The 22447-nt window shown below is 36.9% G+C and overlaps 1 protein-coding gene across 1 annotated transcript in view; it reads right to left on the bottom strand.

Moving 5' to 3' along the window:
* Positions 1–2345: 2345 nt before the first annotated feature.
* Positions 2346–22447, bottom strand: part of sh3gl2.L (SH3-domain GRB2-like 2 L homeolog) — a gene marked incomplete at its 5' end in the record, with an annotated part of 62301 nt that continues 42199 nt past the window's right edge. The window contains 8 exon segments of the mRNA NM_001095475.1: positions 2346–2770; positions 4528–4661; positions 7777–7880; positions 8217–8375; positions 8845–8978; positions 9357–9500; positions 13035–13107; positions 17886–17954. Coding sequence (NP_001088944.1) covers positions 2571–2770; positions 4528–4661; positions 7777–7880; positions 8217–8375; positions 8845–8978; positions 9357–9500; positions 13035–13107; positions 17886–17954 — 1017 coding nt within the window. The 3' untranslated portion in view covers positions 2346–2570.

Here is a 22447-nt window from a genome sequence, read left to right as displayed (position 1 = left end):
GCCTGGAATGTGAGTAAGGTGTTGGGGTTCTCAAAAGGGGGTTAAAATGCTCAAAATAAAAGTAATAAAATCCCTAAATGGCTTTTTAATATGATTCTCAAACTTTGAATTTCAGCTCTGTGTGGCATCATTTAAAGACCGGATTAAAGGTGAAGTTACATCTAGAACCTGCATCTGCAGGATAAATACAGTCAGCGCAAAGGAAAACTGTTCACGGCATGCATATTTTTTTATTCAATAATTCATGTGCATGTTTGTGCCTGTATATGCACTCCTCTCCCACACCTGTTATTGGGATATTCCTCAGAGCAACGCAATTCAGTTTGGATTTAACATCCAGTTGATAATATGGAAAACACACTTTGACTATATTGTATGTTTTGCTCACCCTGGATGCTTAGTCCACATTTCTCACATTCCTCTACTTTATTAACCCGTCTGGGAGCGATTTTCAGCAGAGCCAATCAACACTCACAGCATGAAGATCCCTTTAATAAACACCTTGCTTTACAGGAGCAAATGCGCTCAAAACAATGGGCACACACATATATTACACATGCATTTTTTTTGTTTTGCTTTCCACTACAGCTCGTCTTAAGCTGGTCATACAGATACGCTTGTTTGGCAACACTGAAAAATCAGCAGATCCTTTACCAATTTGGCCATCTATATACTTGGCCAAATCTGGCAATCTGAAATTGTTTGGTTCCCAGGCCAATGAGCAGATCAGAGACTTTTCCATATATCTTGCACTTATAAATGAAAGCAAGCTCATTATTCATGGAGAGTGAATAAACTGCAACAACATTATTTGTTATATATAACTGTTCCCATGCACAATGTCAGTTTACAACTGTATATTGTTTATTACTACAACTTTTAAAGGGTTAATGTCATCACATAAATAACCCAATGGACTCTGGATATTGGCTTTCCAGATAAGAGATTCCATATCCCTGTACCATCATTTGTTTTTGTTTTGTTTTTAACGTAACCTTTCAACACATTATTTTATTTTTGTTAGAGGATTAGAATTTGTGTCTATATGACCAAATTTATGGTCTCAAGTAAGTCTACTTGTCTCTTTCATTGTTAAGCCAGCCACTGGCATGCCACACAGCAGTGTAGCAAATGTTCAGGACTCATTCATATATTCTCTATTTTGTCTTGTAGGACTCTGGCTTTGATCCTGGGAATATACAGTATCTAAAACCTCTCCCATAAAGTTGGATAGGCTTATGTCACTTCAAAAAGGAAGAATAAAGTGTGTCCCATGAAACAGACCCCCCCCCCCACACACACACACAAGTGCCAAAGGAGCAAAGTAAAATATTTGATTTCAAAACGACAATATTTCACATGTTTTCGGGTAAAAGTAAACACTTATTCCAAGGACAACATCCCTTTAAAGACTTAGGAACAGTTCAAGATAAAAGTTACTAAAACAAATTATCCTATATAACAGTAAAAGACACTGCAATCGAGGTGGGCTTACATATTTTTTCGGCATAGCATGGAAATATAACACACAAGGAATTGTCTTAAAAGGATACCATCAAACTGCACAATTTCAATGGCCAGACAGTAGATACTGGACAGTGAGGCCTAGACTTCAGATTACATTGAATAGATACAGTAAGGGCCTTCTTAAAACAGAAGGTATGCACAAGTCCTGCAGTAAGCACATCATTGCTCCAGAAAACCACCCAAATAAAAGCATAACCCTCAGACTAGCAGCTGTAGGCTCCTAATATGTTCATTCAGAACTGCTGTTATTGTAACACAGATACAGCCATGAATACAGAGCCACGTGAGTGCTTGATATGAGATATTGGTTTCTGAGATGTAGGGTTTGAAGAGTACTTAGCAGTCACATGCCCTATAGAACATAAAAATGGCAAAACCAAAGTGCTTGTCCTTGAGCCTACAACTAAGGTTCATCTTGCAGAACAGGGTCAGGCTATTAAAGCTATTATTACACAGCCATAGTAGATAGCCATGACTAGTTTAGGGCATTGGTAAAGAACCAAATCACCAAATCGTTTCCGGTGCAGGACTATTGCTCACATTTCAAATGAAAAAAATCCAGGAGCACCCACAACATTTCCATTTTACACACTGAGCAGACTCTTCAAAGTGCCTAAAACCCAGTGTACCCACTGTACCAATTGTAGTTGTACCTCTACCATGGACTGTAAAGCATGGCCCCTAGCAAATAATTGAGTTTGCTAACAAAGAAGCAAATCTGTGTATTTGGTTGGATAATATCACTTTGAGATGTCAATGCTTAATGTAATTTCTGCCATATGTGCCTTGTGTGCACTAAATCCATTTTAAAGGAGAAATTCCACAACAAATACCATTTATTTATTTGCTCAATATAAAGGACTCTAAGACTCAGATAAAATGAAATACAACATTTGAAGAAATAATAACATATATATATATAAACCAATAAAAATGACAATGGAATGTAACAACTGAAACCCACTGCAATTTGTACTTGTGATCTGAAGAAAGCAGCTGTAAAAGCAGTGGTACAAACTGTATAATCTGGTGTGTTAGACTTTTTAGTGGGGCAGAGGTACCAGGATGTCAACGTAATTGATTGGAAAAAAGCCCGATTGGCCATGAAGCATCCCTTCATACCAGTTTTCATCAATCTGATTGGTGAGAGTAATGATGTCACCTTCCTTGAAGCCAAGTTCACCTTCATTTTCTGGATCAAAGTCATACAATGATCGACAGCATGGCTGGTCCAAAGGAGCCCCTAAAATGAAGATAAAAAACATTTAGCTTCATGTGTAAAATAAATATTCATGCGTTTTCAGTTTTGCCAAAGCCTCTGGATGCCTACCAACCAGCTCTTAAAAGGGTGGTTTACCTTTAAGTTAACTTTTAGTATGTATCAAAAACCCTATTCCTATAAACTTTGCAACTGGTTTTTATTATTTATTTTTAATATTTTTTAAATTATTTGCCTTTCTCTTCTGCCTCTTTACAGCTTTCAAATGGGGGTCCTTGGCCCCAGCAGCCAAATCGAATGCTCTATAAAGCTGCAATTTTTTTGTTATCGTTACTTTTAATTGCTTATCTTTCTATGCAGGCCTCCTACTATTCATGTTCCCATCTCTTGTTCAAACCACTGCCTGGCTGTAAGGTCAAATAAGACCCTAGCAACCAGATAGCTGCTCAAATGCCCAATGGAGAGCTGATGAACAAATAGCTAAAAAAACAATGACAAAAAACAGATTGGCTTTGGGTGGAATTCTTGGCTTATTGTATCCCATAACAAACTGTGCCATGCAATCTCAGCTACACAGCCGGCTTGTGCATATTAACATCATTTAGAAATCTATGAAAAGAAAAATGCATTTGATTTAAAGAGAAATGTCTGAAGACACTAACTGCAGAACAACTCAAGAGTATTTATAAATAGTCCTATTTTGCAGTTATTTAGAGAAAAAGCTACCAAACATGTTTATTTTTAAATGTTTGGAAAATTTAGGGGCTTATTTACTAAACTCCAAATGCAAAAATCACGAAAAATTCATGATTTGTTTTTAAATAAAATTGGACTTTTAAAAATTAAGAATTTTTTGGAATTTATTAAACCCTGAGGATGGAAAAGTCAGAATCTGAAAATCCAGCATCTCAGACCTGTCGAGGTTACAAATAAGTCAATGGGAGAAGTCCCAATGATTTTCTGATGTGTGCTGGGTTTAATGCAGGGTGAAAATTCCGAAAAATCTTGAAAATCGGATGAAAAAATCCAAACAAATCGTGAAAATCAGATTTTTTCCAGCAAAGCAAATTTTCGGGAAAATGTAATAATAAATAATCGTAAAAAACCTGAGCAGATTTTATCGGAGTTTGTAGCAGAAAATATTGAGATAAATTCGGACTTTGATAAATATGTGTGTGTTAGTTTATTTTTTCGTGTATTAAAAGGCAGTGTAAAAAAAATTATGAAGTTATAAAGCTGGTCGACATATTTTACTCTGTTATAGTTATGACAAAAATTTAGTAGATTCCCACAGTAAAAAAATTTAGTAAAAAATTGCAATTTTTATTCGCTGGTGGAACACTGTTGTTTACTTTTTGTTGCTACTTTTTCTGGAAAAAAATACTGGCCTTCAAATATATTTATCTTTTTTCCCTTTTAATATCATTGGCATCAACCATCATTTTTACCGGCCAGTCCGGTAAGATACTGGCCAGATGGCAACCCTAGTGACTAGTCATGGTGCAGGAATATTGCTCAGGTTTCAAATTAGAAAAATCCCAAAGCACCCATAACATTTCCATTTTGCTCACTGAGCAGGCTCCTCTAAAGAACCCAGTGTACCTGCTTTACCAATCATAATTGTACCTCTACCCCAGGCTGCAAAGATCACTACTTGAAGTGGGTGGGGGTTGGTAGGGTTGTGGCCTACAATGTCTTCCCCTTCTAGCTTAGCAGAAACGGTCAGCTTTTTTAAACAAACAGGAATGCTTATGTTTAATATATATTTGAAATCAATTTACCTGATGGTTTGGGGGTCCCAGCAAGAGAAATGCCCCCATTATATTGGCTGTTTTCACTGGGGAGTGCAAGATCCAAGCTCATGCGTGGCTTAGGCTGATATTCTCTTCTGGGCTGAATTGAAGTATCTCTTACTCTGTAAAATTGAACAGAAATATTGAAATACATCTTATATGGTTTTAGAGACACCATATTGAATTACATGTTTAGTGTCCGATTAAAATATATTGCTGAACTCACCCAAATTCCCCCATACTTTATACTGGTAAAATAAAACTCAAATCTACAAATCTACAATATTAATATAATTACTCCCCTTGGAGTAGAGTAATGACAGCACAATATATGAGCCTGGCTCATTAGAGACTATGAGAGATTACTGAACAATTATTTATAGTACTGCAGTAAGAGTGAATTGTGTATTTTTTGCATGGCGAGTATGCGATCCATAGCCTCATGCTATAGGTAAGGGACATTTAAAAGATGCCTTAATGTGTTGTGGTTGTGTGAGACTGAGATGGAGTGTCCGTTATTACTAACACACAATCGTGTATTTGTAATAAAAGATATTAGGGATCATTTTGAGTGCACAGCACAGTTGGGGTTGTGTAAAATTTTCCATATTCATTGCATTAAAGCTACTTGCAAAGCCACGTCTTGCACTTCTGTATAAATGCTGCCTTTGCCCTGCACAATCCTGTCTGCTGACACAGAGGACACCCTGGAGCTACGGGGTCCTCAAAGGTTCATAGTCCCAGGGTACCAACAGTGGCCTATGTTAATAGACGCAATACACTTGCACCTAAAGGATTGTGAGCAGCCATCATTTTGCCAGAAGTTACATACAGGCGATTCAGGCACAGTTGCAAGCATTTTAATGAATTCACCACAACTGCATCAGGTGGATCCCTTCCATCCACAATTATGCAGGAAGTATGGTAGAATAATGCTGAATTTTGGGTATAAAACATGGCAACTTGCATTTAAAATTGCACTTTGCACACTGCACTTGCACTCATCAATGCCCCATATGGATGTAGGATTATAAATTTCAGCTGAATTTTTACCTGCAAGAATTGTCATTCTACCAGTTATTTACACAATGGTCAGTGAGCCATGCAACCAAAAATCTGATTCATTTGTTTGATTTATGTTTCTATATGGGCAGTCTCCTGTACAACTTCTAGTTAGTTCATTTAAACTATTGCATGGTTGCTTGGTCAGTGTCCTTCAATTAGGTAACTGGATTAAAAATATATATTATAAAAAAGTGGGAAAAAAATAAGATAAGAATCATTCAGTTGTGCACAGATAGATCTTAAGTCACTTGAAAAAGTATAGAACCTATCGGATAGGAGCGAAGAGCATCAAACTTTGCACATGTCTGGCAATATCATTAAACCTTCTGTTACTTTGTAGATGATGACAGTTGCTTCCACTTGATTTATCTATAAAATCCCCTTCATCTGTTGACTGATCCATAAGGGTTTTTAGAGGGCTGCTACAAGTGATTTACAGGGACAATATGCCTTTAAGCATATATTTATATTTCTCTACCAGAGGGGCAGCTCATTTTTTTGCTATCTAGGTAAAAAATGAATGAGCCATTAGATTTAAAGCTTTGTGACGTATGCCGGCATCATACATAACAGGTTATTCCATTAATTTGTAGTAACTTCAATATCTGGAGCCAATAATAGAGTTTATTTGTTACCTACTAGCTCAGATATGCTGGATGATATATGGGTTGCAAAGACATTAATCAGTGGATTCTGAAGCCTTCTCATCCAGTACATTTTGTACAGAACAAACTTCAGCCCAATGCTACCTTATTGTCTATAAGGACATGAGAATACATAAAATGCAGAAAGTGAGTCTGTTTCTTATGATGATATACTTTTATTTGCCACCCTTATTGTTGGTAAAAGAAGTAGGTAACAAATCATTACTAGTAGAAGCCCACCTCCCACACAATATCTGGTAGAGAAGTAAGCTAATAATAGTTAGCTGGAAGGTAGAATAAAGCGTTCAGACATTGCCCTAAGCATTGCTGTTTATAGTTCAGCATAATCCCGAGCTACATCAGAGAGCCTTGTGTGCTAACAAGGAAAAACACTTTGCAATATCATCCAATAATACATTTACAAATGGCTTAATTAACAGACTTGGCTTCTCTGCAGGACATGGTGGTAAATGTACTTCTTAAATTATGTAAAGAGATAATACTACTCTACAAGTGAAGTGTATTCATTTACAGACACATATAAACGGACTATTTTGGATGTGTGCAAGCATTACAGTAGAAGATAGGGACAAAGCAATGTGCAATACGCCTGTATTGAACTACCCCTTCAGAGCACAAGCTAAACGTGTTACTGGCACACATGGATCAATGTCCATACCACTCTGCAGTGGGGGACCGGACTTCAGAAATTCAGCCATAGCTGGATTCTAGTTTTCTCGTTGGAGTCTAGTCTCCAGGCCAATGTAGTTTTATAGAGAGTGTAATGTCTACTCTATCCATTGTTTTTTTTATCAGAACTCCATGCTAAGCCTCATTATTAAATAAATTAATATATGCTGCTTAGGCCTATACAATATGGTCACCAATACCGGCACAATCACCATTTTGAACATCATATTGAAATACAGTGGAAACATGGTACCATGCCATATGATTATTACAACACATAATAGGATGATGTACATTTTAAATTAGCAAAACATAAATCAGCAAACATACCCGTTCAGAGCTCTACCAAGTTATGGATATGTAAATGCCACCCACAGCAGCATTTTAATTTGTTTTTTATTGGAAATCCAGCATATATAAACAAGTTACTTCACTTCTTGTTATTCAATAGTGCATATAAACATATATCCATTAAAGTATTAATTTATACAAAAATTCTTACATTTTCATTTCTTCAACGCACTTAATACATGAATGTTTGCAATAGAGAGATCTGTTGGGTGAGCTCTAAGATCTATTAAGATGGGGTGGCAGTATTCACACTTCTATAACTACCACCACACCTAAATAAATAAATGCTGGGGATTCATTTTCTTTTTAAACCAATAATATCTGATATCAGATGGGGCACAAAACTATTTTTTATATATATTTAAGACATTGAAGCATGCAGTATATGAGGCATGTCTCCTGTCATTTACACTCCCTTTAATCTGCTATTAAATATCTTAATCCAGTATAGATTGCAATATCAAGTTTACATATGATGAGGACTTACCTCTGCTCCAGTTTCACAGCAACCTGCTGTAGGATTTGTGTTGCTTGCCTGTGATACTCGAGTTGTGCTTGTGCAAGAGCCGAGAGCTGGCTTACTTGTTCAATCTGACAAACAGAAAAGGACAAATCCATCATCATCATCATTTATATACAGTAGTGCCAGCAAGTAACACACCACTTTACACCGATCTAAAAGAAACAGGGCTCAATAACTTAACAAAAAAGGGTTTGAGAGAAAAAACTGGATCAGAGGACCCAGCCTACGGGCAAGACTTTACAAGACTTTATAGGAACACCTTCTTATTAAATTATTATTAAATTATTAAAGCAAAACATTGCGTTATACCTTCAAACAAATAGTGTCATATTTTATTATATATTTTATTATTTAAATACTATATATGTAAGAGTACATAGGAAGAAACGTCAAAGATAACTTACGTCCATTTCCAACAGGTTGAACATGCTTGATTCGGCAATTTCTTTGGACTCATCAAACTTCTCTAATGCCTGGCGGATTTCATCATCTGTAATTTTGCCTTGCCGTTTCTTTTTGTAATCAAAGTCTAGACGCCTGCCTTCCATCTTTTTAAGGTGATGCTGAAATCAAAAACACAACACTGATGCTGCAGCAGACTGTAAACAAATTCAGAAAAAAAAATTCCATCTGCTGAGGAATAGATGGAGCAGCCTTTAATAGTTCTGGAGGGCTGCAGTTTAGATTTTAAAGGGAAAACATACTCAATTTACAGAATGTATTTTATTTTACTTTCGTTTCCCAATTAACACAGTAGCTCTCCTTATAGAATTTACTGGAAAATGAAAATAATAAAATAAACTATTCCACTGTAAAAGCAGAGAGTTAAACCCTATAGTACTTACCTAACAGGGCCATTACCCTTTAAGAAATACATAGTTGGGTCAGCAAAACTAAATGGCACATTAGAGATATCTTCTAGTGCTGGGTAAGGGATTTAACAGAATATTTACTTTTTAGTCTATGTAAAACATCCAGGAGACTTCTGTTAGTATAAGGATTTTCTTTGCTGTTTTTATAATGTATTCATACCTGAATCTCTCTCAGATCTTTATCATGTAAGTTCTGCAGTGGGTCTATGAAGTTCTGCTTCACATCAATATCCAAGGAGTCTTTGATATCCGAGAGCTCCCTCATTGTTTCTCCTACATCAAGCAGCGCTAAGCCTAAGGGTAAAAAATATCATCATCTCCAGAGAAAAAACAGGAAACACCTATGCTGTCACCAATTCCCATACAAAGTAATAAGAGGCCACTTCTGCAATTCCGCTATGACCACTGGAATGAAACTAGTGCCACCAATCTTTTGCATTTAACAGTTAGCCCAGTAATATTTTTAAAGTAACACACTTTTGTTTAAGATGGGGTAAACTTGGTGTTGACACACGATAGCATATATTGTGCACCGCCATTCATATACTCAGGCAGAGAAACAACATATGCAGAACATAATGAGCAAAACTGCACCTCTTGAGCAACACATGATAATGGAATCCATTAATATTAAATATGACATACCGTACAGCAAAAGGAAAATGTAATTACCAAAATTTGACTCATCGCCAATTTCCCTTCCAAACTTGAGCATTGCCTCTGCCAATAAAGCTTCAGCTTGAGGGTAACCTGGGCCTTTCTCCTGCCCTCGAATCTTTGACATTGTGTTCAGCATGCTGAGTTTTGCCCTGGAAGCTGTATACAGGAAAACAGGTAAGGCTTAAGTGTATTAGAAATTAGGGATTACATTACCCTTTATATATATATATATATATATATATATATATATATATATATATATATATATATATATATATATATATATATATATATATATATATATTCAAACACAAGAGTCCTCTGCACTCAACAGGGATTGTTTGTCCATATATTGCAATATATTTAAGCTGGCCAACTACGTCAAAGTCATCCCATATCTGGCCAGTCCTACGCTTAATTTTCATCTGATTCAAAATTAAGCGTAGGACTGGCCAGATATGGGATGACTTTGACGTAGTTGGCCAGCTTAAATATATTGCAGTATATGGACAAACAATCCCTGTTTTGTTTAAAGGGTAAGGCATTTTTTAGTAGCAGTATGCACAAAATGTCGCTGTCTTAAATATATTGATAATGGGTTGAGTGCAGAGGAATCTTGTGTTTGACTATATGTATTTTGTGGTCACAGCCTCATTGCACCCCCGCCTAATGGTTTTAAAAAATAGTGGTGAGCACAACTTTGATTTGTTTGTTATATATATATACACACACGCTCTGTGGCAACTCCTGACAAGTTATGCCAATGTAAAACTAAAAATATAAAGAGTATTTATATAACTGTGTCAAAATAAATCTTTTTCATGCTTCCCCTACAAATCAGACATTGCTTAACAATGAATCTAAGCATATACTCAGCTACATTTTAGGTTCAGTATACACAGAAAAAACTGCACCACCCCATGGTACAAAGTTGGTAAACATTTTACTAAAGACAGTACAGGTATGGGAGCCATTATCTGGAAAACAATTATCCAGAAAGCTCGCATTATGGAAAGGCCGTCTTCCACAGGCTCCATTTTATCCAAATAATCCACATTTTTTTCTCTGTAATAATACAACAATAGCTTGAACTTGATCCCAACTAAGATATAAATAATCCTTATTGGAAGCAAAACCAGCCTATTGAGTTTATTTAATGTTTACATGATTTTCTAGTAGATTTAAGGTATGAAGATTAATTACGGCACAATCCATTATCCAGAAAACCCCTGGTTCTGAACATTCTGGATAACAGGTCCCATACATTTAGTTACTATGCATGTTTTCCATCAAGATATTCGGAAAACAAATGTGAAATTTTGTCTTTGTCATTTGTTTTTTTAAAAATGTTTAAATGTCGCTTGTGGGGGGAAAATCAGAGACTATGGGTCTGTACAGGCAAATTATGTGAACCATCAAGTTGTCTCAAAGCCAGTGAAAACCAAACAAAAGAATAGGAAACAACTGTTTCATTGTAAACAGCGGAAAGGGTTTTCTTACGGCAATAACTAATTGTGGATTTCTCTTCCTTAAGCAACTGAAAGGGCCATGTAATTGCACTGGTAAAAGGAATGGATGCCTTCTCATCAAGTGAGGAAATGTAACTTGCAATTAGAAAGAACATTTTTATCCTTTTACTGCAAACTGATATAATGAGATACTGTAATACAGGCACAGTTTTTTTCACCTTTTTTCCATAAGAAAGTATAAATAAACGAAGGTGCAATTTTTTTAGTATTATTACAGTGTTGATTATACTGATTATTTTACTGTATAAACAGCATAAGATGCAGGAACAAGACACATCTTCCTAATAAAAGCATATTGTGTTTCATTCATTAGCAATAAGCATCTTGGCAGAGGGTGTTCATGATGCATGACCCAAGCCCAACCAAGTGTAGCCTTCTCCTCATCTATCATCTATAAAGAGCTATAAAAAATGTACAGGGCAAAAGACTAAATTCAGTGAAAAGTGGCTCTAAAAATGCATATAGAATCGAAGCCAGCACTGACACTTTCCATAATGAATGAGGAAAAACAAGGAAGAGGAGAAATAAACAAACTGACACACAGAATGGAAAAATAAACAATATATAATAGAAGAAAGGAAAAAAAAAACTGGGACAATGACGCATGAAGAGATAGGTAAAGCCGTATTTGCTTAATTCAGCTGTTGTTTTATAACCACATTCCTTCGACCACAGTTGTAATTCCCAATTAAAATGATCATTTTCGCTTCTATTAGCTTTCAGAAAAGAGAAGTTAAGTATTTATTATGTTCATAAGTATTTATTTAAAACGTTTCATGCATTTAAGGGACTTCAGATAGTTGAGGGCTTATTTCCTAAAGTAAATTGAAATACCGCAGGTGTCACAATTATCTATGTTTCTATTATGCAATTATTTGTACTAAATATTCCAGCATAATTGTGGGTGCTGCAAACTGGCACATAGTTTAGCACCTTGCACTGCCCAGATAAAGAGTAAATGGATTATGTAATTGTTTAGATCCACATTCGCAGGTCTGTTAATCACAAAACATGGACAGCATTGTTGGAAGTGGAGTCTTGGCTGGAGGAAAGCTGATAAAATGTTTCATTGGTATGAAGTCAGGGACCAACAGCCCGCGATGTGAAATGTTTTCAATGGCAATTACATTTATTTTTAAAAATCGTTGACAAATTTTAATGGCTGTATAATGGGAAGTTACTTAGAATTACAATTTCACTTCATTCTGGAGGACATCTCCCTTTTTAAAAGCAAAATTCAATGGGAACATTTTTCGATTCCACCAGCAATTTATTAATATAACAGAATAATCTCCTAATCTGATTTATAAATAGCTATCAACAGAAGGTACAGAAAAGCAATGCCTAGTATAAATATGTGTTCCCATAGCAACAATAGTTTATCCTAAGTAACTATGAATTCTATCCTCCATATCTTTTATATAGTTGTGTATCTGTGCTAATGCCACAAACACTTTTTAAGTAAAGATAATGTAAAAATAAAAACATCTGCCTCGTGTTGGTTGCTGAAACAATATAGAAATATTCCCCACTTAACAGTATTACATATGTATAAGAATTACATTAATTCTAATCATTGTTCCACCAGGACGAGGGCACTTATGTACGTATTTACTTTATATAAGGCTATTAATCTATAAATATTTATGTAAAAGCACCGACTCCCCACAGTGGTCTTTAAATGATGATGGTCTTAAAATTAAGGTAATTTGAAACAGTGTTCTACGGTGAAACCACAGGAGTTAGTCCTGATAAATCAAGTACATAAAATTGCAGGGTTTAACCATTGAAGGTTATCTGCTTAAAGGTACTAGGAGATAAGACACACAATGGCAACCAAAAAGTACTGTAGTGATGTTTGTACACTGTATAGTAAATGCGACTCTTAGGGGCCAATTTCTAAACATTCATATTTTTTCATTTCTCCAAATCGATAAATTTTAAACACTAAAAATAATAATTATATTATGATATATTGTATAATTATATATTAATTATATTTATTCAGATTCCTTAGGCATTTTTGTTTGTATATCTGGATCTTTTAATAAATAAGAAGGCCTCCAAGAATTACAAAATTATGTTTCAATATGCTTTTTGGTCTTCCCAGGAGAACTATGACAAAAAAAAGGAATTGATGTGCACTTGTCACTTCCCTTACCTGGGTTAGGCTGGAGATATTCTGTTGTTTTTGTCATAATCTCCATGACGGCCCTACTGGTTACATCCACTTTCTGGTAGAGAGAAACATAGAATTTATTTACAGGTAGTACAGATTATTGAATTTTGAAAAGAAAAAAAAATTATTCATCATTCAGAGTGGCACAGCAGTAGAACTAAAAGGACCGGATGAAAAAACAATGAGAAAGATAGACATGAAGATACACATTTATTGTTGATGCTTGAAAGCTTTATATAAACATGCCAACAGTGCAATAACTTGAACTTTGGATGCATGTATTTTTTCATGGAAAACTGTAACCCTTAAAAAGGAACTCACACATTAACTTCTACACCTTCATATGTATAATCACTGTGAAACCAGTGTGAATGATTTAGAAGACTGCATCCAACCATTTTTCTCTATTTTATTTTAATTGCTTTAGTAAACAAAACTAATTTTAAAAAGGAGAAAGAACAAAAGGGGTCATTTACAAAGTCAAGTGCAGTGTGCAAAGCACAGTTTTAGGAAGCAAATTACTGTGGGGCTCATTTATAAACATTCAGATTTCCTTTTTTCATGAATCATATTTTTTTTCTCTAAAATTTCTATAAAACTCAAAAAATTCTAGATAGTTTAATCGGGGTTCAAATAGCTCTAATTCCACTAAAATCCAACCTTCAATAAATGGGCCTTTGTGGTTTTGACCCATAGTACAGCATCTTTTATCCATAATTCCAGAATAACAGCGGCTGTGCTCCAAGTTGCGTCCACAACAGACAGGCAACTGCACTTGCTTTTTTTATGGAAGTAGTTGCGATTGCACATGACAAGTTGGACACCAGCCCCATTACAGTTAATACATGGCTACATGCTTTTGAGATAATATCTCTTGCAGACATAGGGCCAATTAGCGTGATTGGTTTTGTTCATTGATTTCTTCAGCTGTAAGAGTTGTGATTCTACCCATGGGGAATTTAGGGAGATAAATAGGAGACTGGAGACCAACAAATCATCACTTTCCAGTTTCTCCCTAAAATCATTTTAGTCCCTCAGGTTTTTTTTCTGTAATATGTTGATATTTGTAGTATTCAGCCTACTATTCATAGGGTTTTTTTTTCATGTGTCAGTGTTGGAACACAACACTGACACATAGACTTTCTTGCAACAGCTGTGACAGTTTTGAAGGTCTGGATATAGAAAGACTGTCAATAAATTCACATAACTGTGAAGCGAGGTAGTAGATACTGATCAATACCAGCCTGTGGCGTAACTACCGGGGGAGCAGGGAGTGCGATTGGGCCAGGGCCCGCACCCCCTCAGGGCCCCCCCGGCAGCTCACGCGCCACGAATCCCGGGCGGTTCCGGGTGTATGGAGGGGGGCGGGGGGCCCAGCAGCGCGTACCGCGCCAGGGCCCGCCCCCCTCTAGTTACGTCACTGATACCAGCCCACAAATGCAGATGACACCACCATATGTCTCCTGTTGAGAATTACAATGGTGTGGTATTTAACTGCCTCCCATCACAGTATTGTATAATTAACACTCCTACTAGCTTTCCTACATAACATGCATGAGAGAGGCCAAAGAAGCCAAGCTCACAAATAATTGTTACATGTTTCTATTCAGAACATAAAAAAATTATTATTTACATGTGTAAAATTGGTTTTACTGCATTGGAAGGAAACCAGCTAGTCATCTTGTACAGCGTACAACTATATGGTGGTATTATCACTGTTAAACACATGGCCAAGCAAAATAATGTATATGTCTGGGTAACATAATTCACTCCCTACTTACTTATAGCACCATAGCCAATAGAATAACCTCATATCCCTGACACCGAAAGATAACTATGGAAAACCCATGGAAAGTTATAAGGACCCTCATTAATAAAAAATAAACTCCCAATTTCTATTTTCAGCAGTAATTGATAGGGATGCACCAAATCCACTATTATGGATTCTGGCGAATCCTTGGTGAAAGATTCGGTCGAATACCGACCTGATTTGCATATGCAAATAAGGGATGGTAAGGGGAAAACTGTTTTTACTTCCTTGTTTTGTAACAAAAAGTCACGCGATTTCCATCCACTGATTTGCATATGCAAATTAGGATTTGGTTCGGCCGGGCAGAAGGATTCGGCCGAAACCTGGATTCAGTGCATCCTAGTAATTGAGCATATACAGATAGTATTTTTTTGGACATTCACACTAAATAACCAAAAATAAATTCTTCATTTTGTTAGGACAAAATCCACCCATTGAATATGTATTATGTTTCATATGCAATGCCTGGAAGCACACACTTAGTTCAGAGGGAAACTCTTCATTACTTATTCACTCTTATTATTATTATACACTCTTCATTACTTATTTTCCATTGGCACTATTTATTTTGCTTTGGATTTTTACATTACAAATGTGTTACTGACTTGTTTTTTATTTTTGATATTGCTTAAAATAAAGATCATAATTAATACAAAATTGTGTTCTTACAACAGTGAACATAGGCAGGATCAAACTGAACCGGTGGGACACAGGGAAAACACAGTGGGCCCTGCTGGCGCAGACTAGCTCCCCGCCTGAAGGCCCTGCACTAATTGCAGCCATCAGAAGAGGAAGGTATACACTGGGGGCACGGGGTTGGTTGCGGTTGGGGGGCAGAGGGGTTGTGCCTGGGGCAGGGGGGCTGGGTGGTATGGGGGCCCCAGAAGCAACAGCCCCGGTGGGACCTGGACCCCCCAGTCCGATGCTCAATATATTGCAGTTGTACCTCCCTGGACCAACAGTTTTTGGCAGGCAATCTGTAACACTGAAATTACACTAATACTGTAAAAATATCAAGGAAAGAACTGTAAAATTTCAGTAGATTAATAAAACATGACAGATTATAGCATATCCTAAATTACAGGCTGTAATTAACACTATTGGAAAAGTACAGTGGTTTCAGTATTACTGTGCTCTGATCTTTTAAATCAATAATTTGAACAAAGTTATCATTTTCTCCCAACCTGGTTGGCCACAAACTTTCATATCAGCAAATATCTAGAAACACTAGTAGTCAAGCATTCCAGGGGGTCTAAAATATTGCTAGTCAGGACACGGATAGCCAAAGAGTTTGCAAATTTCTTCTATAACAAAGACAACAGCATTCCATTTGAGTAAGCTCAAAAAATATTAGATTTATAGAAGTAAATTAATAAAACTTAGCTCAGACTTGATACAAGGTTGGAATAGAATTTTTCAGCAACTGCGTTCTAATTCTTATTCACAGCTGATAGCAGTTTGAGAGTAATGATTGCCTGGCTTCCACGAGTACTGTGCCTGAATCATAATGAGAATGTTCAATAGATTCATTACAATGCAGGAGCTTGATTTGTTTTGAAACCGGCAATGCAAGAATGCAGCAAACAGAGGGAAAATACACAACAGGGGATATGAGTAGTGTGGCTTTAATAAACAAAACAATTTATAATGAGTCTTAAATTAAACTGGCGGGCTGAAAACACTAGAATTTTAAGTTAGCTGAGGCAGTTGAATTTACTTAATTTGTAGTGATTGATGCGGAGGCATACAGTTGAACATTTAAAATGGGTGTGGCATTTAGGGGCATGGTCACAAAGTGGCCATGGTCTACACCTGGCAGATCTTTATTTTAAGGTGAACTACCCCTTAATTTGCATTATTAGGATATAGTGCATTTATGGAACCTGAGGCATGACTGAAGTACAGCAGACCCCACAATAGTGGGGGTCCCAAGAAGAACCTGCTCTCCCTGGAGTTAGGGAGGGGGATCAGAAGTAATGTTGCAGTGGAGAGGTGCTTTAAAAAAAATTTTTTTTGCAGCACTTTACTGCACATATTAAAGGGGTGGTTCACATTTAAGTTAACTTTTAGAATGTTATAGAATGGTCAATTCTAAGCAACTTTTCAATTGGTCTTCATTGTTTATTTTTTATAGTTTCTTTTAAATGAATTGCCATCTTCTTCTGACTCTTCCCAGCTTTTAAATTGGGGTCACTGACTCCGTCTAAAAACAAATGCTCTATATGGCTAGAAATGTATTCTTATTGCTACTTTTTATTACTCATCTTTCTATTCAGGCCCTCTCCTATTCGTAATCCAGTGTCTTATTCAAATCAAGGCTTGCTAGGGAAATTGCTAGGACTGGTTTTAAGACATTTATATTCCAGGCTTTCTAAATGGTTCTGTTATGCAATTCAAGGTTGAGAATAGCTTTGCACACTCATAAAAGATGGAAGGGGGTTCATAAAGGTACAAAAAAAAAGTTCAATGTAAATAAAAAATAAAAGTGCAATGTTTACTAATGGTCCAAAGAGAGAATTTGTTGTAACAATGACATTTTCATTGTAGTTTTTTTTGTGCCACAATCTTGTCACCACAATGAAAATGTTGTGGGAAAATGTTGCAACAGCATTTGGTTTATGTCACGTTTGTGCAATACGACACATTTTTACCTTTTATATGTTACTACTAAATCCCTGCCTTGAATTTGTCAAACATTTTGGCGACTGACAGTTGTAGAACTGCACTTGCACTGACACTTTTGTGGATTCCTTCCTCTGTATTAAGGTGAAAACTATGGTAATAAAAAGTCTTGTTGTTTTTCCCTTGCAACAGTAAAGCTTTATAGCCGCGCAGTTGCTGCTACATTACAAAAGCCAGCATGCCTTGCAAGTGAGGATTAAATAGCGGACATGTCAGTTCCCACTGAGACAGAGAAAATAATTTACACAAGGTGAAAGAAAAGTTTTGCTATAATGATAGAAGCTGCATGTACTGTATATCCCGATTTCGGTACAAATAATGTGCATGTGGCAACTACTCACCCTCTCCATTTCTTTGAAGTCTTCATCTAGTTTGGTCCCCTCGGATCCTCCAACTTTCTCACTTACTTTCTGTAATGAGAGAAAAAGAATTCAGTACGGGTGCTTCCAGACAAAATCTAACTCCCCAAAGGGACCACTTATAAGAATTATCTTGTGGGGGAAATTATATTAAACACTGCAGTCTTGTATTGAATTTTACACACACACTTGCATCATTCAACAGGCCCAGGGAAAGGCAAGCAATATTTTTCAACATCTTTTATTTAAGCAAATACAGATTGCTCCTATATGAAAAAAAGAAATTCTGTAATGTTCAGAAATCCAGATAGGATCTGTAGGACACATATATAAACTAAACACCTTTGTGCAACCACAACATTCGATTCAGTGGTTATACCAGTATATGGCATGGTAGACGCTAAAGCAGGGTAGCCAAATATTCATAAGTAGTGATGGCCAAATTTCTCCCACTTCACTTCACCCTGAAATTTGCGAATTTCCCGTGAAATTCGAAAAACGGGCGAAAAATTGATGGGCGTCCATTAATGGTCGCTGGCGAAGAAACTCAGAAATTTTCTGCGAATTCACTCCTGCTGAATAAATTTGCCCATCACTATTCATAAGCCACTTAGTCATTAGCCACAAGTTTTAACAGTTGCTAAAAATTATGTAAATGGGTTCAACAGATGCAAAACAGTTGCGGAAAAAAAACCACAAGTACAGTCAGTATACCCACACATTAATTAGGGGGCAAATTTTACCTGGGCAGTAACCCATAGCAACCAATCAAGTTTTTGTTTTTATTGTTCTACATGCAGATGGCTGAAACAAGCTAATCAATGATGGGTTGCTATGGATTGCTATTTCCCAGGTGCAAATTTGCCCAGTGTTGATGAATGAGCCCTACCCTTTTACTCACTCTGAGGCTGAAACTCACTAGCACCTGCTTTGAGGCCACTGAGAGCAACATTCAAGAGGTTGGAGAGCAATATGTTGCTCACGAGCTTCTGGTTGGGGATCACTGCTCTAGATCATACTAAAAGTGAACTCAAAGGTGAACAACCCCATTAACAACCAGAGGCAGATTACTGTCAGAAATTGCTCCCCCAAATTCTGGGAATCCCCAGAGGTGTAATTATCAACACAAGTGAAAACATGCCTATCATAGGCTGAGCATAAAAGATTTAGGTTAAAAGATCAACTGCCTTATATTTATGCCGATATAATGGGATCCACATTAATACTAGGGAAAATTTACAACTCAAATTCCCATGAAAATTCTCTAACAAACGATGTTGATGTCCAGCAGAATTCATTATTTCACTACTGTTTACGAAAAATAATAATTAGATCCAGATAAATAAGGGAACTAAACCATAAGGGATATTTATAAAATATTCTAATGGTTATAATTCTTAAAACCTTTCAGTTTTTTCTCAGTGAGCGCTTTCAACCATTACATTTTACCTCCTGCAATTATTCCTAAATGTAAAAGTCTGAGTAAATGGTCGTACCAAGTTGGGAAAGGGGTCACGTGCAAGTTTCTATGTAATTAAAGAAAAACGTTTTGTTCACTTGTACAAGTCCATAACAATGGATAAACAAACATCCTTTACTGGTCAGCTGTCGGAAAGTAAACTTGCTCTAAGGAATTCCAACATTCCCCAACGATTTTAACTGCCAAACAATATGCTAAAGTCATTTGCAGTGGGAAAAGAAAATACTGGATTAAAGGAAGACAATAAAGTTAAAAGTTCTCTTTTAAATATGAGTCTGCTCTGAATATCCCAGCATGTACTGCACTAAAAAAGCTAAGGACAAGCTTTTGCATCAACTACAACAAACCTTTTATATAGCTAAATTAGCAGCCTAAAAATCTATGGCAAGCAAAATTCTACCTTTCAACATCAATTTATTTCAGCATTTCCATCTGTGTTGTTCCATGCCATGTTCCCATACACACAGATCCTCTATAATAAGCATGCAGAGGAATATGAGGACTAGTGGGGTAGGAGGAACCTGTTTTCATGTCCCTTAGACAACAGGATGTTGCTGTCTAACCAACAGGATCTGAATGACAGGCCTCGGCAGTAGTTAATCTGTCTGTTCACAGGTATATTTCCATTTTACACATCAACTATATTGTATCAAAATCAAACTGAAAGAGCTAAACAAAACAGTCTACATATTCCCCAGGGTGTCATTTACTTTAAGCTCTTGTACTTTGAAACGATTGACTGTATTAGCAGAAAATATTTCAGCATATAATAAAATTACTAGATGAAACACCATTATGCCATGCTGGTTTGCTGAATAACGGAGTTTAAAATAAAGGCTTATTATATAACTGATACATTAATGTCAATGAGTTATTCGATAATGTAATAATTTCTGGCCTAGACAAGCATTCACTTTTGCGACTAGAAACCGAATATAAGAAGAAATAAAAAAGCCAGCGCCAAAGGCACGGGAGACAGACAAACAAGCCAATAGGGTAATATTGTTCTACGTTGTTGCCACCTCTTATGTGAGGAACAGACCAATTGTTTCATCATATATGTGTTACCCTCATTTGCTATTGACCTCCACCAAAGAGTTAAAAAGACTTTCCTTAAAAACTTGTTTAGGTGGGTACTCACAAACAGGGAATATCAACTCGCACGTAAAATCATGAAGCGCTTCTCCTTGTATAAACTGTGAATCAACATGCAGCAGCAAATAGTGTAAAAATATCTTTTTAATATTCTTAAAAACAAAACTTAAAATGCACTCACATGGCAAAAGTTTATAAAAAGCATATCTATGCACCGTCCTCCTGGAGGCTCCCCCTGTATGTGCCCGTCCGCACAAAAAAAGTCCCAAGAGGGTCAGAAGTAACTTGGGAAGATGTGGTAGCGTTTCTTTGCGTTCGTTCCTCGTGTGCGATGCTGGGCGCCTTCCAGTGACGTCACCTGCCTTACGCGTTTCGTCTTGCGACTTCTTCAGAGGCTTGATTTCTGCTGCGCATGTGTGAATCTTTTATTCCGTCTCTCTATGCGTCACTTAGCGGTTCCTCCTCCTGGGTCTTCTGTTGCTTTGGGGACGCGTCGCTCTCTGGTTCCTGAGTTTTGTGTTTAACCTGGTACAGCCTAAAGCCTTTGTGTGTAAAGGGGAAGGGTGTGTGGCTACGACGCGTCCCCATAGCAACAGAAGACCCAGGAGGAGGAACCGCTAAGTGACGCATAGAGAGACGGAATAAAAGATTCACACATGCGCAGCAGAAATCAAGCCTCTGAAGAAGTCGCAAGACGAAACGCGTAAGGCAGGTGACGTCACTGGAAGGCGCCCAGCATCGCACACGCGGAACGAACGCAAAGAAACGCTACCACATCTTCCCAAGTTACTTCTGACCCTCTTGGGACTTTCTTTGTGCGGACGGGCACATACAGGGGGAGCCTCCAGGAGGACGGTGCATAGATATGCTTTTTATAAACTTTTGCCATGTGAGTGCATTTTAAGTTTTGTTTTTAAGAATATTAAAAAGGTATTTTTACACTATTTGCTGCTGCATGTTGATTCACAGTTTATACAAGGAGAAGCGCTTCATGATTTATGTGCGAGTTGATATTCCCTGTTTGTGAGTACCCACCTAAACAAGTTTTTAAGGAAAGTCTTTTTAACTCTTTGGTGGAGGTCAATAGCAAATGAGGGTAACACATATATGGTGAAACAATTGGTCTGTTCCTCACATAAGAGGTGGCAACAACGTAGAACAATATTACCCTATTGGCTTGTTTGTCTGCCTCCCGTGCCTTTGGCGCTGGCTTTTTTATTTCAGTGACAAATTTGCGGACTTGGAGGGTTACAAGTGGGAGCCGGCTGGGATTTGTGGTCACAATTGAACCTTGGGCCTACCTTCCTTCTAGGATACTTTTCGACTATAAGCTGAACTAATTGACAATAAAGGAATATAAACATGTGGATACTGCATTTAAGGCAAGGTAAAACACTCAGGGCCTTATTTACAAGGGTGCATTTCAAAATGGACAGCAAAGGCCTGCATATATAGAAAAATATATTGGCATTAGCAATGAATGTTAGCAATGTTTGATTCAAGAATGCAAAAAAACCTAGAACTTCACAGTTGGAAGACTGTGAAACTGAAACACTTCTTTTAGTGACATCACATTAGAGACAGACTTTTAGGATCTAAATTCAGTCCACAAACAGGAGGCAACCCCGGGGCGACTTAGGAAAACGAGTGCCATGCCGCAGGCGTTTTTTCATCATAGAGGCGATTGGTCGGCGGGCGACAAAATCTCCCTGAATCTCACATCGTGTCCTTACCCTAACAGAAGTTTCAGCAATCACAGAAGAACATCAGGAATCAGTTAAAGCAGTAAATGAAGATATAAGTAGCAATCATATCAAAATAAATGAAAGAGAAAATTAAGTATCAAATTTCATATTTGTAAAAGAAATGTGGCTAAAGCTTTAAATTATTTGAAATAAAAGTAAAATAAAATAAATGTATAACAAGTGAAATATCAGTACACTAGTTTCTACTTAAGATTTAGACGGAT

The sequence above is a fragment of the Xenopus laevis genome, chromosome 1L (genome assembly GCF_017654675.1).
Source record: "Xenopus laevis strain J_2021 chromosome 1L, Xenopus_laevis_v10.1, whole genome shotgun sequence".
Taxonomy (NCBI): domain Eukaryota; kingdom Metazoa; phylum Chordata; class Amphibia; order Anura; family Pipidae; genus Xenopus; species Xenopus laevis.
This window is presented reverse-complemented; position numbering and strand designations above follow the sequence as displayed.